Genomic DNA, 18,647 nt, shown 5'->3' with positions numbered 1-18,647 from the left:
CCTTTTCTGGCTTGATTTTGGGGGGAGGGGTCTTAGCGATGGTTCTTTAGGGGGCATCCGTTATTTCAACTGTCTTTCCCCTGGAGGGAGGGGAGAGAAAAGGAGCCCCTCGGCCCTTCCCAACCCGAGAAAGTAAGGAGATGTTCGTTATTTAAATGATAGTCTTAAATACCTTTATTCAATGTCTCGTCTCCGTTTCCGTTATTGGTTCTACCACTTTCAGCCCCCAACTGATTGCCAAAAGAAACACGCAGGCTCTATTTTCTTTGAACCTGAAGCTGTGTACTTACTGTTAAGAACTGGGTAGATAACAGCACTTGGTTTTCTGTTTAAATGTGACAGTTTGTAGCCACGGAAAGAAGTGCCTTTCTTGTGATTCTACCCTTAACGTCTTATGTTGAAATTGGGTGTTTTTGGTGAGCTACTTGGTGTAGAATGTTCTTGCTGCATATCGGACGTATATATACCTTGTTATTTATACTATGATCTACGAAGATGTCCTTGACAAACATTTCTTTAATAATACTTTAATGATATTTATAGTTTGAACTTTAAAACGTGGATTCTTTTTCTTAATAGATCGCTGCTATAGAAGACAAACAGGTGAAGGTTTTTTCCCTTCTTTCATCATGGCTCAGTTTGGAGGACAGAAGAATCCGCCATGGGCTACTCAGTTTACAGCCACTGCGGTATCTCAGCCAGGTCAGGCCACTGAACACATGTACTGTAAACTTGGGGGTTGGGGAGGGGGTATAACTATGTGAATTAGGCTGTGTGTGATATTGAAAAAGGTTCCTAAAGGATGTATCTTTTATTTGTGAAGCTTTTAAAAATTCCTGTATCAACTAGCAAAAAAAAAATCTGTTGTACACAGCAGTTTGGATAGTTATATAGTTTTTCAAACATTAAATTAAGTTTTATTTGATTCAGTTAGGTTAGCAGCCACTCATTGATTAGAGGTTATATCATTTGGCATGTTAAGGTGTCAGTATGCACATGTTATATTTAAAAATAAATGTATTCAAATTTTCTATTTTATGAAAAACTATATATGACTGTTTTTCGGTTGTTGGAGTTTAAAGTGGAAAACCGAATTCTAAAGAATTTATCAAGCAAAGGAGAAAGATAAATAGATATAAAAGAATGAATACATTTTCAAAATAAGGTCAACAAATAATGTCATTGAAAATGTTTCAATAAGCTTCTTCCTTCTGCTTCTTAGGAAAAAAAAATTTTTTTAAGTAAAAAAAAAAATTTTTTTTTTTAACCATTTGACATAAGGTTTGAATCTATTTAAATAAGTTTCCCATGGATTCTACAGAATGAATTTCAGTTTCCTTGGGTGCCCAGAAAAGTTGCAGCTTCTTCTGTTAATTTGAATATATTTATTATTTATGACATCTCTAATACTGGATCTTTACTGCTTTTACTTAAAATATCTATTTTAATTCAAGGTCAGTTACAGAGATACTATGATCTTCTGACTTGGGTGTTCTAAAATTTGAGGGACATGATTATCTTGTTATGTTGGTGACCTTTCTCCTTAAAGAAATGGATACTTCAGAGTTTTTATTTCAGTTACTCTTCATTTGGGGGGGTTAAATGATCAATTCTGCAGACAACTGAAGAGATTATGAAATAATAATTATAGATTGTGTTTAATTCAGATCCAGGTACTTCTTTATGTTAAATAATGGGGGCTCTGGAGTTGACTTAGTTTCAATGAAACAGGACTTATTAGCAATTGCTCTGTGTCTAGAAGCAAGTGCTATGGACTTATATTTTGGTAAACTAAACATGTTTTACCTGGCTTTTTCTACATATGATTTGTTTTACTTATTTATAAACAAAGTCAGGAACATAATTAATATTATGAGTGACATTTGTTTTGTTTTTGTAAGGATTTTATTTATTTGTTTGATAGAGTGAGAGAGAGCTGGAGCAAGGAGAGGGAGAAGCAGGCACCCCACTGAGTAGGGAGCCTGATGTGGGGCTCCATCCCAGGACCCTGGAATCATGACCTGAGCCAAAGGCAGATGCTTAACCAACTGAGCCACTCAGGCACCCCTATAATATGTTTTAAATTGATATCTGTATTGTTCCAGTTAAATAGCTCTTAAGGTGGAAGCCTATTGTCTATAGCTCTTAACATTTGTATTGTGAGGCGCCTGGGTGGCTCAGTTGGTTGGGCGACTCCCTTCTGCTCAGGTCATGATCTCAGGGTCCTGGAATTGAGCCCTGTGAAGGGCTCTCTGCTCAGCAGGGAGCCTGCTTCTCCCTCTTCTCCCCACTCGTGCTCTCTCTTGCTATCTCTGCCTCTCTTGAAAATAAATAGATAAAATTGTTTTTAAAAATTTGTATTTTAATTACTTAAATTAATGTTATACTTTTTTTGTTTTTATTTTAAGACTGAGCGAAGAAGACACCAAACGTTCATAAAAATTATCAAACACAGGGGCGCCTGGGTGGCTCAGTCGTTAAGCGTCTGCCTTCGGCTCAGGGCGTGATCCCAGTGTTCTGGGATCGAGCCCCACATCAGGCTCCTCTGCTAGGAGCCTGCTTCTTCCTCTCCCACTCCCCCTGCTTGTGTTCCCTCTCTCGCTGGCTGTCTTTCTCTGTCAAATAAATAAATAAAATCTTTAAAAAAAAATTATCAAACACAAAGTCAATAGTAAATATAGATCTCCCTTTCCATATTTGGGAATAGAGTCCAAATATAAATAGTGGGATTTGTGTAAATAGAGCTTCTATTTGTGCTGTAGGAAATTATTTATGGGTTTTCTTAGAGATTGTTGTTAATCATAGTTTTTCAAAATCAAATTTTTTGACACATCATGACTTCAGTAAGTAGGCCAAGTGTTTTGTTAGCATCTGTCTACTCTTAGCTTTCCTCTAAAAATCCTGGATTAGGTTCTAGATGGAACTCTGTAGTGATACTGTTTTTATTAAAATCTTTATTTTCCAGGTGCTATATTTCAGGCTGCTTCCTGAAAGCTTGCTGTTTTCTTACCTTCATCTTACAGTCTTATTTGTGATTAATCATCTCGTCTTTTTAGAGCTGATTTTCAGAGCCACACACATTTTTATAAAAGTTAAATTTTCAATCCTGAGGCAATTAAAATATGTTTTATTGACATCTCATCTAAATGGAGAACTTTTTTTTTTTTTTTTAACTTTAATCTCCACACCCATCATGGGGCTTGAACTCACAACCCCAAGATCAGGAGTCACATGCTCCACTGGTTGAGCCAGCTAGGTGCCCCTAAATGGAGAACATTCCAACCTAATTATAGTGCCTCAAGTTTTCTCCTGGCAGCTTCAAATACAATTTGAGAAAAAATTTCAATAAAGGACATATAAGGACTTAATCAGGGCAATAGTTTAGGTGCCAGTTTTTTACTCTGTTAAAAAAAAAAAAAATGCAGCCTTTGAAATATTCCAGACATGTTAGTATCAGAGGCCACTGTCATAAATCAAATGATCATGGAACAGAAAAAGTTAACTGAGTAATTCAACTTGAATTAAATATTTTGATCTCTGTACCTATATTTCTGACTCATTTTTCTCTTGAGGGCAGTATAATAATTACTACTCTTTTCGTATATAACATAACATGATGTTCAGTTTTTGCTATTTCCATTTTCTAGCAAGCAAGGATATTTTGCATTTGTGCTAATCTTGAAAATTCTGTCTGTGACAGAAAATTTCACTGCATTCACACAGATGACTTATTTAAAATAATATAAAGGGGCACCTGGCAGGCTCAATTAGAAGAGTATGGGACTCTTTTTTTTTGTTTTGTTTTAAGATTTTATTTATTTATTCGACAGAGATAGAGACAGCCAGCGAGAGAGGGAACACAAGCAGGGGGAGTGGGAGAGGAAGAAGCAGGCTCATAGCGGAGGAGCCTGATGTGGGGCTCGATCCCATAACGCCGGGATCACACCCTGAGCCGAAGGCAGATGCTTAACCGCTGTGCCACCCAGGCGCCCCAGAGTATGGGACTCTTGATCTTAGAGTCATGAGTTCGAGCTCCATGTTAGGTGTAGAGAGTACTTAAATAAATAAACTTAAAAAAATAAAGTAATATTAAAAACTTCAGTAAAAGCATGCATGCTAACAATGTATTGCTGAAATCTGTTGTAAAATTAAAGATCAGTATTTGAATTGTTTCTGATTTTGGATTGCTAGGTGTCATTATCTATCATCTTTGGTTTTCTTTTCCTTTAACCCCCATATTCAATCATATATCAAATCTTGACTTTTTTTCTCTTTTGAAAATGCCTCAGGTATACTCCATTTTACATTTAGGCCCTGGGCACTTCATATTTGAATAACTGTGTCATAGCAGGTTTCTCTTGCTTACAGCTCATATGCCAAAGTCTCTCACCTAACTTTCAGGTCCTTCCTTGCCTTTCCCAAACTTAATCCATAGTGCTTACCATAGATCCTTAAGTCAGGAAGCTCTTTTTTCCATCTCTCACTTGGTAGTGTTACTCTTTATTATCCTTTATTTAGTTTTTGTTTTTTTTTTAAGATTTATTTATTAGAGCACGCATGTGCAGAGGGAGAAACAGACTCCCTCCTGAGCAGGGATGCCAGTAGGGGGGCTGGAACCCAGTGGGGGGCTTGGTCCCAGGACTCCAGGATCATGACCTGAGCTGAAGACAGATGTTTACCCAGCTGAGCCAAGCAGGCACCCCTCTGTTATTTAGTTCTAATTGCTTTTATTTGCTCTCCTTTCTTATATACTGAATATGCTACTTCTTATTTCTCTCAGCTTCAGTGTATCTGTCAGATGTGATACTACTAAAGCATTTTTTTTTTTTTTCTTCAGGTAGGCTCCACACCCTATGAGGGTTTCAAACTCATGACCCTGGGATCGAATCACATGCTCCACCGACTTAGCCAGCCAGGCTCCCCTTGTAATTTCTGTCTAAATCGAATTTTTCAAAGTTGGATGGGACATGACCTAGATTCTGTCTCAAAACCTTTCTCTATCAGATAAGGAATTTGAGGCCCATAAAAGTGAAAAAATTTGTTTAGGTTTTAAAGATGGTCACAGGAGAGTTAATGTTAGAACATCAGAATTGTGGTTTATTGTATCTTCCACTATTTTTACTCGTCTACAAAAAATATCTTCAAGCATTTTAGAATTCATTTTAAACTCCTTGAGATGGTATTCACGATGTTTTGTCTTTCCAGCCCTATATATCATTTTTCCTACACTGAAATAATTGTTCTTAATATTTCCCCTTTCTTCCCATCTAGCTGAAGTGCTGTGATACGTATTCAGTGACTTTTAGATTTGAAAGTTTAAGTTTCCTGTGTATAAAGAGACATTGAGAGAATAGCAGGTGAATCACTGATTGAATCTTTATGAGATTTTTTTTTTTCTTTCAAAGATTTTATCTATGGGGTGCTGGATGGCTCAGTTGGTTAAGCATCTGCCTTCAGCTCAGGTCGTGGTCCCTGGGTCCTGGGATCGGGTCTCATGTTGGGCTCCCTTTCAGGGAGTCTGTGTTTCCCTCTCCCTCTGTCCCTCCCCCTGCTTGTGCTCTCCCTCACTCACTTTTTCTCTCAAATAAATAAATAAAATCTTTAATAAATAAAAGTTTTTGTTTACTTATTTATTAGAGTGCATACGTGAGTGGGGGAGGAGCAGAGGGAGAGAGACAGTCAGACTCTGTGCTGAGCACGGAACCCAGCCTGGGGCTCGATCCCATGACCCTGAGATGATCTGAGCTAAAATCAAGAGTCGGATGCTTAACTGACTGAGCCACCGAGGCACCCTGTGAGATTTTTTTTTAATTAATTATTTTTAAAGATTTTATTTTTATTAGATGGGCAGCGAGAGAGGGAACACAAGTTGGGGGGGGGCCAGTGGGAGAGGGAGAAGCAGGCTTCCCGCTGAGCAGGGATCCCCATGCGGGGCTCGATCCCAGAACGCTGGGATCATAACCTGAGCCAAAGGCAGACGCTTAACGAATGAGCCACCCAGGCGCCCCTAAAATTTATTTTTATTATTGGGGTTGGTTGGTGACTCAGTTGGTTAAGCAACTGCCTTCGGCTCACGTCATGATCCCGGGGTCCTGAGATCAAGTTTCGCTTCGGGCTCCCCCTGCTCTTCAGGGAGCCTGTTTCTCCCCCTCGTTCTGCCTGCCACTCCCCCTGCTTGTGCTGTCTCTCTGTCAAATGAATAAATAAAATCTTTTAAAAAAATAAATAAAATTAATTTTTTTTTTTTTTAGTGCTAGGATTCAGGAACCCAAGATCAAGAGTTGCATGCTCCACTCCTGAGCCAGCCAGGTGTCCCGCTGATTGAATCTTTAACCCTTAGATTAATTATATTGACTAGGGGTTGTGTGTAGATTTGACTCAAAATATTTGCTTTTCTATCTGTATGCAATTATAATAATATTGAAGTGTGGGGAATGATGTAGCGTATTCTCACCTATTTTCTCATCTATTTCTTTTGACCATTTGTAAAATGACTGCATTCTGACCATAGAGAAACATGAACTACTTTAGAAGTTAAAATTATAGTTATAATGTGCTTTCCAACAGGTGACTGAAGCTAATACCAATACAGTTGTTTTAAATATGACTCCATTTTTTCCTGCCTCTCTATTCTGGCCCAGTGGTCATCTTTTAAAACCACAGTCTTTTGAATCAGCAGCTCAGATTGTTAAATTCCAAAACTCATGGTCTTTTTGAAACTAATAATAGCTGATATACCATGTGTGCTTCACTAATATTAGTTATCCCTTAATGGACTTGAATGTTTACAACTCATTTGGTAGGAAAGGATTGCTACCAGTATTGGTTTAACCCTGTTTAAACACTGCTTGTGCTATGTGATAGCAAATAGTTTCTAAAACATTTTCCCAAGAGTAAAAAAAAAAAACATAAAATCTTTTAAGGCTCATTGTTAATACATATTTTTCCCCCTCATCCTCTGAGTATGCCTTACTTGTGCTCTTAACTAGTGACAGCTGCATTAACATCAGGTGCGCCTGGGTGGCTCCGTTATGTGTCTGCCTAAGCGCCTGCCTTCAGCTCAGGTCATGATCCCAGGGTCTTACGATTGAGCCCCACATTGGGTACTTTGCTTAGTGGGGAGCCTGCTTCTCCCGCTCCCTCTCCCTCTATCGCTCCCCCTGCTTGTGTTCTCTCTCTCTTGTCTGAAATAAATAAATAAAATCTTTAAAACATCAAACTACAAACACTGAATACCCCCATCTCTCTATCCTAACTTTTCTTTTTTTTCCTCCCTATCCTAACTTGAGCATGCAGCTTTGAGGTTTTGAAATTTATTGTTTCAGGATGATTCATCTTAGTAAAGATAGAGCACCAAGGTTTAAAGGTAATATGTATTTTTAAATTTAACAGTGAGTTTGATAAGATTAAGGGACAACAGAAAAAGGACGGGCTTCTCTTTTGTGTTTTAGTGGAGTGTTCACTGGTATTCAGTGAAAACTACGAATATATCATAATACAAGTGTGTTTGAGTCCTATGAAACTGATTTTACATTTTAGAAGGTGATAAATTTGTCCTTAAAGGTTTAAGAGAACTTAGACCTTAAGTTTACTTATTTACCTGGTAGCCTGTGGTCATCTAGGGCTCATTTCATAGGTTTGTCTGTGCAAGTATTGGTACACAGTGATAAGCATATCTGTTTCAGAAGGGTCACAAGAGTTTCAGCAATCATATTGAATTAGGTATAAGTAGATGAACAGACTGTTCTATTGTGAATAATTGGAAAAGATCTCCAGCTGACAAGCGTTTGGCCACTTAGGTGGAGAGAAAGATTAAATCAGGGATTGATAACTTTGCAATATGCAAGTTATATTATTATCTTGCAGAATATTGATTATAATTCACAAGAGTGGAGAATGCTACTTACAAATACTCAAGGATAGTTTCTCACGTAACCACAAAAAAGGAATATTAATGAAATATACTTATATTGAGAGTAAAGTCTAAAATATAAATGATTTTATTTTATTTTAAAAGAACTTCTTGTCTTCTGTATTTTTTTAAAGATTTCAGGGGCGCCTGGGTGGCTCAGTCATTAAGCGTCTGCCTTCAGCTCAGGGTGTGATCCCAGCGTTCTGGGATCGAGCCCCACATCAGGCTCCTCCGCTAGGAGCCTGCTTCTTCCTCTCCCACTCCCCCTGCTTGTGTTCCCTCTCTCGCTGGCTGTCTCTGTCAAATAAATAAAATCTTTAAAAAAATTAAAAAAAAAAAGATTTCATTCATTTATTAGAGAAAGAGTATGCACACCAGTGGGGTGAGGGGCAGAGGGAGAGGGAGAAGGAGGCTCCCCACTAAGCAGGGAGCCCTATGCGGGCCTCGATCCCAGGACCCTGAGATGATGACCTGAGCCGAAGTCTGATGCTTAGACTACTAAGCCACCCAGGTGCCCTTAAAATATGAATGATTTAAAAAGAGCTATATTGCAGATATATAAAATTTTCACAGTGATTTCACAAAATTTGAATTAACTAGCTAATGGTGTGACACAACTAGTAGAATGTAAATTTCCTTCCCATAAATTTCTAGCAGTTGAACCCTTCATTATCAACAGGTGTTGACCCTTGAAGACCATGGGTTTGAACAGTGTGAGTCCACTTTTATGCGGATTTTGGAGGGGGGGGATAAGTACTGTCCTGTAAATATATTTTCGTTAATGATTTTCTTTTCTCTAGCTTACTTTATTGTAGGAATACAGTATATAGGGGCTCCTGGGTGGCTCAGTTGGTCAAGAGTCAACTCTTGATCTCAGCTCAGGTCTTGATCTCAGGGTCATGAATTCAAGGCCTTTGTTGGGCCTCATGCTGTGCGTGGAGCCTACTTAAAAAAAAATACATAGTATATATAACGTACAAAATATGTTAACTGTTATGTTACTGGTCAGGCTTTCGGTCAACAGTTGGCTGTTAGTGTTTTGTAGTTTGTTTTTAAAGATTTTATTTATTAGAGGGGATGGAAATGCATGCATGACGGTGGGGGGGAAGGAGAGGGACAAGCAGACTCCTTGCTGAGGGTGGAACCCTAAGTGGGGCTCTGTTTTAATAACCCTAAAATCATGACCTGAGCCGAAACCAAGAGTCAGATGCTTAACTGACTGAGCCACCCAGGTGCCCTAGAGATACTTTATTTTCCCTTCTAAATCCAAAGGCTAGTTTTAAAAATTGAATACCACTTAGTCTGATTCACATAAACATTAATGTTTAGCTTCATTTTCAGAGTCCAAGAATGAAAACTTTTAGTTGAACACGGAGTAAGCCACATGTTTAGGTAGTATTTCTTTAAACGTTTTTTGGTTTTTTTGTTTTGTTTTTTTTTTCTTAAAAAGTCTTAAAATATGATATAGCACCTAAATTTTCAGTGGCATGTATAGGCTATTAACACATGTTCTGAAACGTCAGTCCTGAGGTTTTTTGTTTTTGTTTATGTTTTAAATTTATTTCAGTAACCTCTACACCCCCAATGTGGGGCTTGAACTCACGATGCCAAGATCAAGAGTCATATGCTCCTCCAACAGAGCCAGCCAGGCACTCCCCTGAATTAGCTTTTAATAAAAAAGAAAACTGAGCTCTATATTTTTTCTATGCTACTATAGTTTTCCTTCTATTCATTTTAGCGTTTCACTTTATACTGTTTTCAGTTTTCTTTTAAAATCTTTGAATGGAATCCTACAATGCAAAATTTAGGGAGAAATGATAATTAGAAAACATACAATGACAAACTTTCATGACTAAGTGTTGATCCACTTAGTAACTGCTAATACTTGTGAATGGAATGGTTTTCTTGTCTGTCTGTTTTTTAGTAAGCTCTACACTCACCGTGGGGCTTGAACTCATGACCCTGAGATCAAGAGTTGCATGCTCTACTGACTAAGCCAGCCAGGCACCCCTGTATTCTTTTATTTTAGAGAGAGAGCGAGCATACAGGGAGGGGCAGGAGAAGGGAGAGGGATAGAAAATCTTGAGCAGACTCTACGCTGAGCAGTGAGGCTCAATCCCACAACCTGAGCCAAAGTCAAGAGTTGGATGCTCAGCTGACTGAGCCACCTAGACATCCCTGCTCCTGTATTTTTATTCATCAAGACATCAGTATGGTCTTAAAGCCTTGTGTCTGTATATGCTTCCCTGTGTGTGAATGGCTTACATAGACGTAACACTGTATGGTGGTCCTAGAAAAAGAATGACTTCAACAAATCAACTGATTGGCACTTTCTTTCATTAGGAATATTTTATCCCAAGGCTCTAGGCTATTGCTAGTTAATTTTGGGGGACTCAGAAGTTAATATACAGATTTTCAATTGTGTGTGGAGGTCAGGCACCTTTAACTCCCACATTGTTCAGGGGTCACCTGTAATTTTTTTGTAGTTTCTAATTTATCACACTGTTAACAGAAGAGAGGTGTGTCTGGTATCCTGCCTACTTAATGCTAGGCTACTGTATGATGCCAGGATTCAGAACACCTAGAAAAGTAATAGGAAAAAAGACTTTCTGGGATATTGGCTCTGAGCTCTTCTGCTGTGGCAACTTCCAGGGTTCATACCAACAGAACGAAACAGAGCAGATCTGAGGTCAGAGCTCAGGTGGGTGAAGGAGCTGGGTGTGATATTTGAATCATGGATGCTACTTTGTCAAATATATGACGTGCCAGTCTTAGAATTTAAAGCACTAATAATTTTTCCTATGGTCTTTATCTTGTGTTCAGTGTGTTATTTTGCTTCCATTATCCTGGAACCGTGGTTCTCAACATTTTTTGGGGTCCGTAATTCTGTTGAAAACTGATGAAAGCTTCGGACTTTCTTGTCTGCAATTTTGCATACAATTTTAAAAGGTTAACAGGATCCATTGATTAGAACCTGTGTGTCTACATTTCAGTACCTTTTCCTTTATTCTCATTGTAGTTAACCTGACTTTGAACTTAATGCTGGTGTTAAGATATTCTCCACTTCTATTTAGATTTCTGTTTAAATCCATTTAGTTAGTCCTGATTTCCTCTTTCTGCCCATCTGTGATATCTGACTTTCCTTAAAAACAAGAAAAGATTAGAAATTTTTTGTTTATTGTAGACTCTTCCTTTTCTTGCCCCTCCTTTTTTAATTTTTAAAAATCAGTATTTTTTGCAGGGAGTAATTTGTAATTTACAAGAACTACAGACATACTTTCTTGGACTTTTGTTTGTTTTTGCTTTACTTTGTTGTTGGTTTGTTTTGTTTTTAAATAAAATTAGTCTGAACTTTTAAACAACTGATGATGAACCTCACACTTCTAAAGGTTTTCTGGGATATTCTAGACAAAGTGCTTTGGTTAGTTCATTAACATTCTTTGTTCTTCTAAAGCAAAATATTGTTCTTTCTATAAGGTTGTTTAATAATTATAGAGCAGCATTTTTTCAGGTTATTTTCAGATACAAGCAAGCTGCTTTGGAAAAGGGAATTGCTAGATTGCTTTTATGGCTATCTTTTGAGATTCAGAATGCTGAGTTGGCATATTAAAGGTTCTGAGAAATCCTGCAGTAAAAATACGTGCTTAATTTCACTGTTTCTAAACTTTTTTGTTTTATATGATTCTCTTCTACTTGGAGGTAAAACAGTAAATTCTAGATAAGTAAAGTAAGATGGTTTATTTTCTGCTCTTTTTCCTAAAAATACTTCTTGAGAGTACTTCAGCCTCTTGGTCTAGGTTTGTGTTCATTATGTAGTTATTATAGAATAATGTTTTCTTCTATCTATTATGACATGAAAATTAAATATAAAGCCACTAGATCTGGGGAGGTACTTGAATCAATTAAATTTAACAAGCATTACAGGAATTTTGCCTTAGGTTTTTACTAAACAATGGCAGAACATAATTTCATAACTAAGCACTTATGGAAAATTCCTAGAAAGGATCCAAATAATGCTTTTTTCTTTTTTTTTTCCCCCATTTCCTTTTTAATCTCATTTTAGCTGCGTTGGGTGTTCAGCAGCCATCACTCCTTGGAGCGTCTCCTACCATTTATACACAGCAAACTGCATTAGCAGCAGCAGGCCTTACCACACAAACCCCAGCAAACTATCAGTTAACTCAGACTGCAGCCTTGCAGCAACAAGCTGCAGCTGCAGCAGCTGCATTGCAACAGGTGAGTCTTTATTGGGTTTCAGTATGTGACATGTTAAACTGAGTAGCCAGATAGTTTTTAAAGAATTAATAAGTGTGGGGTTTTTTTTTTTAAGATTTATTTATTTGAGAGAGCACTTGTGCGTGTGCATGCACGCACATGCACACACATGCACAAGGGATAGGGGCAGAGGGAGAGGGAGAATCCCAAGCAGACTCCGTGCTGAGCTCGGAGCCCGAGGTGGGGCTGGATCCCAGGACCCTAAGATCATGACCTGAGCCGAAACCAAGTCAGACACTTAACTGACTGTGCCACCCAGGCGCCCCAATAATTGTGTATTTTAATTATGCTTATTGTTTTTTCAGTTAATAAAATTAGATGTGCCTGTGACATATAGAAGAGTGAAGTTGTGTGGTCAAAATTCTTAAAACAGGCAGTTCTTATACCTTAATTATTTGAACAAAATTCAGTTCTTGATGAATCTTAGAGTATAAGGGAGTCACCAGTTTGCTTATTTTTGGTGAAGTTTAGTTCACAAAATTTCTTTGTAGTGTGATTTTGTTTATGTATTTGTATGTATGTATGTATATCGCTTCTTGAGAATGAATAAAACTGACTCCGTATTTTTCTTTGAAAAATCTTTTTTTTTCCAGCAATATTCACAACCTCAGCAGGCCTTGTATAGTGTGCAACAACAGGTTAGTTTATATTTTCCATGTTAAAAACTGATGTAAAAAAATAATTTGTCTCAGGTTCAGTTTATATATAGATTTTATTTCCTGTCAGCTACATTAATGTGTGATTTGAATTCTTTGGGGGTGGGCTAAATGAGGTAGGCAAAAAGGAATGTCTCCAAGGGAGAGGAAGATAGAGGTCCTGAAAATCCAAATCCTCAGCTAGCAGCCAGTCTTTGTCACATGTTTCTTTCCTTCTTCGTTTATTTATTTTTTTAAGATTCATTCATTTATTTATTTGAGAGAGCACGAGGAGGGGGGAGGAACAGAGTGAGAGGGAGAGGCAGACTCCGCACTGAGCAGGGAGCCCGACACTGGGCTCAATTCCAAGACCCCAGGATCAGGACCAGAGCCGAAGGCAGGTGCTTACCTGACTAAGCCACCCAGGTGCCCCGTCACATGTTTCTAGGAAAGCATGCAGAGGAGAATTTGGAAAGAATCACTGTATTACTGAATCTTTGTCCCAGTTTTTCTATTTGGTACATCCAGCCCCATTGTGCTGTACTAGACCATCCGTGAAAATGGGGAGATCCTTTTTCCCATTTAAAGCCTTAACCCTAGATAGACCATTGGCTTTGAGCCTTTGTTTATTTAAATTTTTTTCTTTTTGTAGAGCAAGAGCATGCAAGGGGGGTGGGAGAGAGGGAGAGGTAGAGAGAGAATCTTTAGCAGTCTCCACATCCAGCATAGAGCCCAATGTCGGATTCAGTCTCACAACCTTGAGGTCATGCCCTGAGCCAAAATCAAGAGATAGATTCTTAACTGACTGAGCCATCCAGGCCACCCCTAATTTAATTTTTTTAAACTTTTAAATGTAAGCTGTGTGCCCAGCATGGGGCTGTAACTCAGAACTCTTGAGATCAAGAGTCGCATGCTCTACTGACTGTCCCAGCCAATCATCCCATGAACCTTTATTTTTTATCTTTATTTTTCTTAAGATTTTATTTACTTAGAGGGGCACCTGGGTAGCACAGTTGTTAAGCGTCTGCCTTCGTCTCAGGGTGTGATCCCAGCGTTCCGGGATTGAGTCCCACGTTGGGCTCCTCCGATGGGAGCCTGCTTCTTCCTCTCCCACTCCCTCTGCTGTGTTCCCTCTCTCGCTGGCTGTCTCTCTGTCAAATAAATAAATAAAATCTTTAAAAAAAAATAAAAAAGATTTTATTTACTTGGAGATAGTGGGGGAGAGGGAGAAACACACTCCCCCCTGAGCAGGAAGCCCAACGTGGGGCTCGATCCCCGGGCCCCAAGATCACGACCTGAGCAAAAGACAGATGCTCGACTGACTGACCCACCCAGGTTCCCATTTTTTTTTTGTTGTTTTTCTTAAGATTCTACTTATGAGTGGAATCATATGGTATTTGTCTTTCTCAGTCTCACATATTTCTCTTAGCATAATATCCTCTGGGTCCATCTTTGTTGTCTCAAATGGCAGAAGCTCATCCTTTTTATGGCTGTGTAGTACTCCATTGTGCATGTGCTTGTGTGTATACCCACCGGGTTTTCCTTATCCATTTATCTACTGATGGACAGTTAGGTTGCTTCCATATCTTGGCTGTTGTAAATAATGCTGCGGTAAGCAAGGATGCGTACATCGTTTTGAGTCAGTGTTTTTTCTCTTTGGGTAAATATCCAGTAGTGGAATTATTGGATTATATGGTATTTCTATTTTTGATTTCCTGAGGAACCTCCATACTGTTTTCCACAGTGACTGTACCAATTTACATTCCACCAAACGTACCTGAAATTTCTTTTCTCCACATCCTTGCCAATAATTGTTTCTTGTGTTTTTGATTATAACTCTTCTGACAGGTGTGAGATGATAGTTCATTGTAGTTTTGATTTGCATTTCCGTGGTGATGCATGATGTTGAGCATCTTTTCATGTTTCTTTTCTCAATTCGTATGTCTTCTTTCAAACAGAGTCTGTTCATTTCCTCTGCCCATTTTTTAATTGGATTGTTTGTTTCTTGGTTTAAGATTTTGTGTGTTCTTTATATATTTTGTGTTATGGATTTCTTATCAGATATGTCATTTAAAGAGGCAGTGATTTTTTTTTTTCCCCAATGGTATTTCTGTAGCATGGTGACCAACATGTCAATACTAGAAATTTTCCCATCTAAGGACTTAAGGTTTTTTGGTGTGTTGTGTGTGTGTGTGTGTGTGTGTGTGTGTTTGTTTTGTTTTTTTGGGGCGGTGTTATTCCTATGAAATAAGATAAAAGATCAGTTTTTTATTGGATGTGTTTGTTTGTTTGTTTTCAAGATTTTATGTTTACGGGCACCTGAGTGGCTCAGTGGGTTAAGCATTTGCCTTCGGCTCAGGTTATGATCCCAGGTTCCTGGGATCAAGCCCCGCATTGGGCTCTCTTCAGCAGGGAGCCTGCTTCTCACTCTCCCTCTGCCTGCGTGCTCCTTACTTGTGCTCTCTCTCTCTCTGTGTCAAATGAATAAGTAAGATCTTTAAAAAAAAAGAAAAGAAAAGAAAAAAGATGTTTAGTAATCTCTGCACCCAATATGGGGCTCAAACTTAGAACACTGAGATCAGTAGTTGCATGCTCTACTGACTGAGCCAGCCAGGTGCCCCATTGAATGAGTTAGTTATACATCACGTCTGCAATTAGAAATAGTTGTAGGAAATCTTACACCTAATGACTTCTGTTGCTTTTCATCATATTTCTTAATTAGAAATGAAGTACCCATTTAATGGGAATTTTTCCTTATAAATAAGAGCGTCTGTGAAACAATTTTGATTGATCCTTTTCTTTTTTCTTCCCTGTTTTTGTTTGATTTTTCTATTTTCAGTTACAGCAACCTCAGCAGACCCTTTTAACACAGGTTAGTTTGCAGTTAATTTATTTCTTTTGGATATCTGAATGAAGAATAGGCCAAAATTTTATTCCTATTCTAGTATTTCTTTCAGGGTTTGAAGATGAATATTGGTTGGATTTACATATTAGTGTACATATTAGTTTATTACATATTAGTTTAACAATATATGAAAGATGGAGTGCATGTTTTGTTGTTTTGTCTTTTATGGTTTTTGATCCAGCTGTGATCTAGTTTGAATAAATATGAGGTCTTATTTTAAACTCAATCCTTTTTTTTTTTTTTTTTTTTTAAGATTTTATTATTTGACAGGGAGAGAGGGAGAGAGAGAGAGCACAAGCAGGGGAAGGGGCAGAGGGAGAGAGAAGTAGGCTCTCTGCTGAGCAGGGAGCCCATCATGGGGCATGATCCCAGGACCCTGGGATCATGACGTAAGCTGATGGCAGTTGCTTAACTGACTGAGCCACCCAGGCGCCCGTAAACTTAATTCTTATTTTGAACTTAATTCTTAATACATTGAGCTTAATTCTTAATACATTTTCATTGTAGCTAATATTTTTAGGAGATTTTTTTATGTGTTATATCATTTTAAGCTTGACCTTATTAGATGAGGGTATTGTATTACATTATCAGTTTAACTTTTCAGCAGCATTACAATGTTTTTGAACTTCAAGAAATATATATTTATTTGAGATAGAGAACATGCACAGTAAACAGCAGGAGAGGGACAAGCAGACTGTGCGTTGAGTGCAGAGCCCAATGTGGGGCTCCATCCCATGACCCTGAGACCATGACCTGAGCCAAAAGCAAGTCGGAGCCTGAACCGACCAGCCACCCAGTGGTTTTTTTTTTTTTTTTAAAACCTCCTTCATTTTTAAACTGAAATACATTGTCCTCCTTTAGGTTTGTGGACCAGTCTTTGTTGCATATTTTTTTCTTTTTAAAAATTATTTTAAAGTGTAAGAAACCAGGGCACATGGGTGACTCAGTCGGTTAAGTGTGTGACTTCACTCAGGTCATGATCTCAGGGTCCTGACATGAGCCCTGCATTAAGCCTCCCCGCTCAGCTTGTCCCTCTCCTTCTGCCCCTCTCCTTCATGTTCTGTCTCTCAAATAATTTAATAAAATCTTTAAAAATTAATAAAATGTAAGAAACCATCCCTGGTTTCCGAGCTATACAAAAATCACAAAATCGTAAGCTCTGGGCTGGATTTGGACCAAGGGCCATGGTTCACTGACTGAAAGTTAAATATTATGAAACTGATAAAAAGGAAGGAGAACCTGTAATAAAAGCTGGTGACAGTGATTGTGCATGGATAGGGAATGGGGTAGCTAAGGAACAGGAGTAGGGGAGAAGCTTTGTACCTTTCATACCATTTTAGTCTTGAATCTGTTATTTTTGTAAAAAAAAAAAAAATTCACTTGAGAGGTTACTCTCCCTTTGTTTTTATTAAGGGATCAAAATCAACTGACACTGATCATGTACTTTCAATCTCCAATAGCAGAATTTCCAAACTAAGTAGAAAAAGTATAAAAACTAGACTAGTCTTTTCTTAGAATAGCATTTCCTAGTTTGCATCTGTGAATCATTATTGTCTTAGGATGTTAAGGAAATTTCATGAGAAATAATTTTGTGGTTATAGTCTGAGAAATGTTGAATTCTTTTACTATTTATAGGACTTGGCCTTTTCTTTTTTTAATTGTAGAAATTAAGAGCTTGCTTTATTGGGCAAGTATAAAACAAATACTGTGTTTTGCCTTGAAGAGTCAGATGGTTGTTTCTTTATTTCTAATGATTTTATGTCTATTTATATATAGAAGTTTAAAACAGTAATATGCTATTCATGTTTGTGCCAGAAAAGACGAATGAAAGTGTTAACATTTTTCTTGTTTGTTCAGTTTTATGGAAAGATAATTGATTTGTAACATTGTATTAATATAAAATAAACAGCGTAGTTTGATTTATGTATGTATTGTGAAATGATGACCACAATAAGTTTTTTCTTTAACGTGAATCACCTCACATAGTTAAATTTTTTTTCTGTTGAGAACTTTTAAGAGCTGTGTCAGCAGCTTTCAAATATACAATACAGTATTATAGTCATCATGTTGTACATTACATCCGTGGAACTTATTTATCTTATAACTGGAAGTTTGTGCTTTTTGACCAACTTCACTCATTTCTTTCTCCCTCCATACCCTTGGCAATCACCAAGGTTCTGTTCTGTTTCTGTGAATTTTTTTTTTTTTTTTAGATTTCACATGTAAGTGAGATCATACATATTTGTCTTTCTCTGACTTACTTCACTTACATAGGACTTTCCTGAGTATTATGCCACTATTGTTTTGAATTTCTAAGAGGGGACTAAAATTCACAGGTTTTTTTTTTCTTTTTTCTTTTTTTTTTTTAAAGTAATATCTACTCCCAATATGGGACTCAAACCCAGAACCCTGAGATGAAGAGTCGCATGCTTCACCAACTGAGCCAGCCAGGCACCCCTAATATATGCAGTATTGTTTTAAGTGGGGGGTTGCACAGGAAGAGGGAGAGAGCGAATCTTAAGCAGGCTCCATGCCCGGCACATGAGTCTGACGTGGGGCTCCATCTCACAACCCTGAGAAATCATGAATCAGACGCTTAACTAATTGAGTCACCTAGGCGCCCCGATATGCATTATTTATTTTAGAGAGAGAGTGTGTATATGTGCTCAAGCATGGGTAGGGGCAGAGGGAGAGGGCGTAAGAGAATCCCAATGGACTCCTCCAGCACAGGGCTCGATCTCATGACCTTCAGATCATGACCTGAGCCGAAATTGAGAGTTGGATGCTCAACCAGCTGAGCTACCCAGACGTTCCTGCAGTATTCTTAAAACTCATTTCACTATGGTATCTTCTTTTCCTGGAACAACCTGTGAAAACTTTCATTTGGCGCAACTTAATGTTGAGGTAGAGTTAAAAAAAA

At 38.0% G+C, this 18,647-nt stretch overlaps 1 protein-coding gene across 3 annotated transcripts in view; it reads left to right on the top strand.

Annotated features, from left to right (window-relative positions):
- Window positions 1–18,647, top strand: part of LOC113259115 (cell division cycle and apoptosis regulator protein 1) — a 199,201-nt gene that overhangs the window by 146,181 nt on the left and 34,373 nt on the right. For all 3 annotated transcript variants that reach the window (XM_044386130.3, XM_026504344.4, XM_026504343.4), the window contains 4 exons: window positions 580–702; window positions 11,976–12,148; window positions 12,781–12,825; window positions 15,662–15,694. In XM_044386130.3, the coding sequence (XP_044242065.2) occupies window positions 580–702; window positions 11,976–12,148; window positions 12,781–12,825; window positions 15,662–15,694 (374 nt within the window). The remainder of the gene's footprint in view (window positions 1–579; window positions 703–11,975; window positions 12,149–12,780; window positions 12,826–15,661; window positions 15,695–18,647) is intronic.

This window comes from Ursus arctos, unplaced genomic scaffold, assembly GCF_023065955.2.
Source record: "Ursus arctos isolate Adak ecotype North America unplaced genomic scaffold, UrsArc2.0 scaffold_7, whole genome shotgun sequence".
Lineage (NCBI taxonomy): Eukaryota > Metazoa > Chordata > Mammalia > Carnivora > Ursidae > Ursus > Ursus arctos.
The sequence above is the reverse complement of the archived record's forward strand: the minus strand, read 5'-3'. Positions and strand labels throughout refer to the sequence as shown.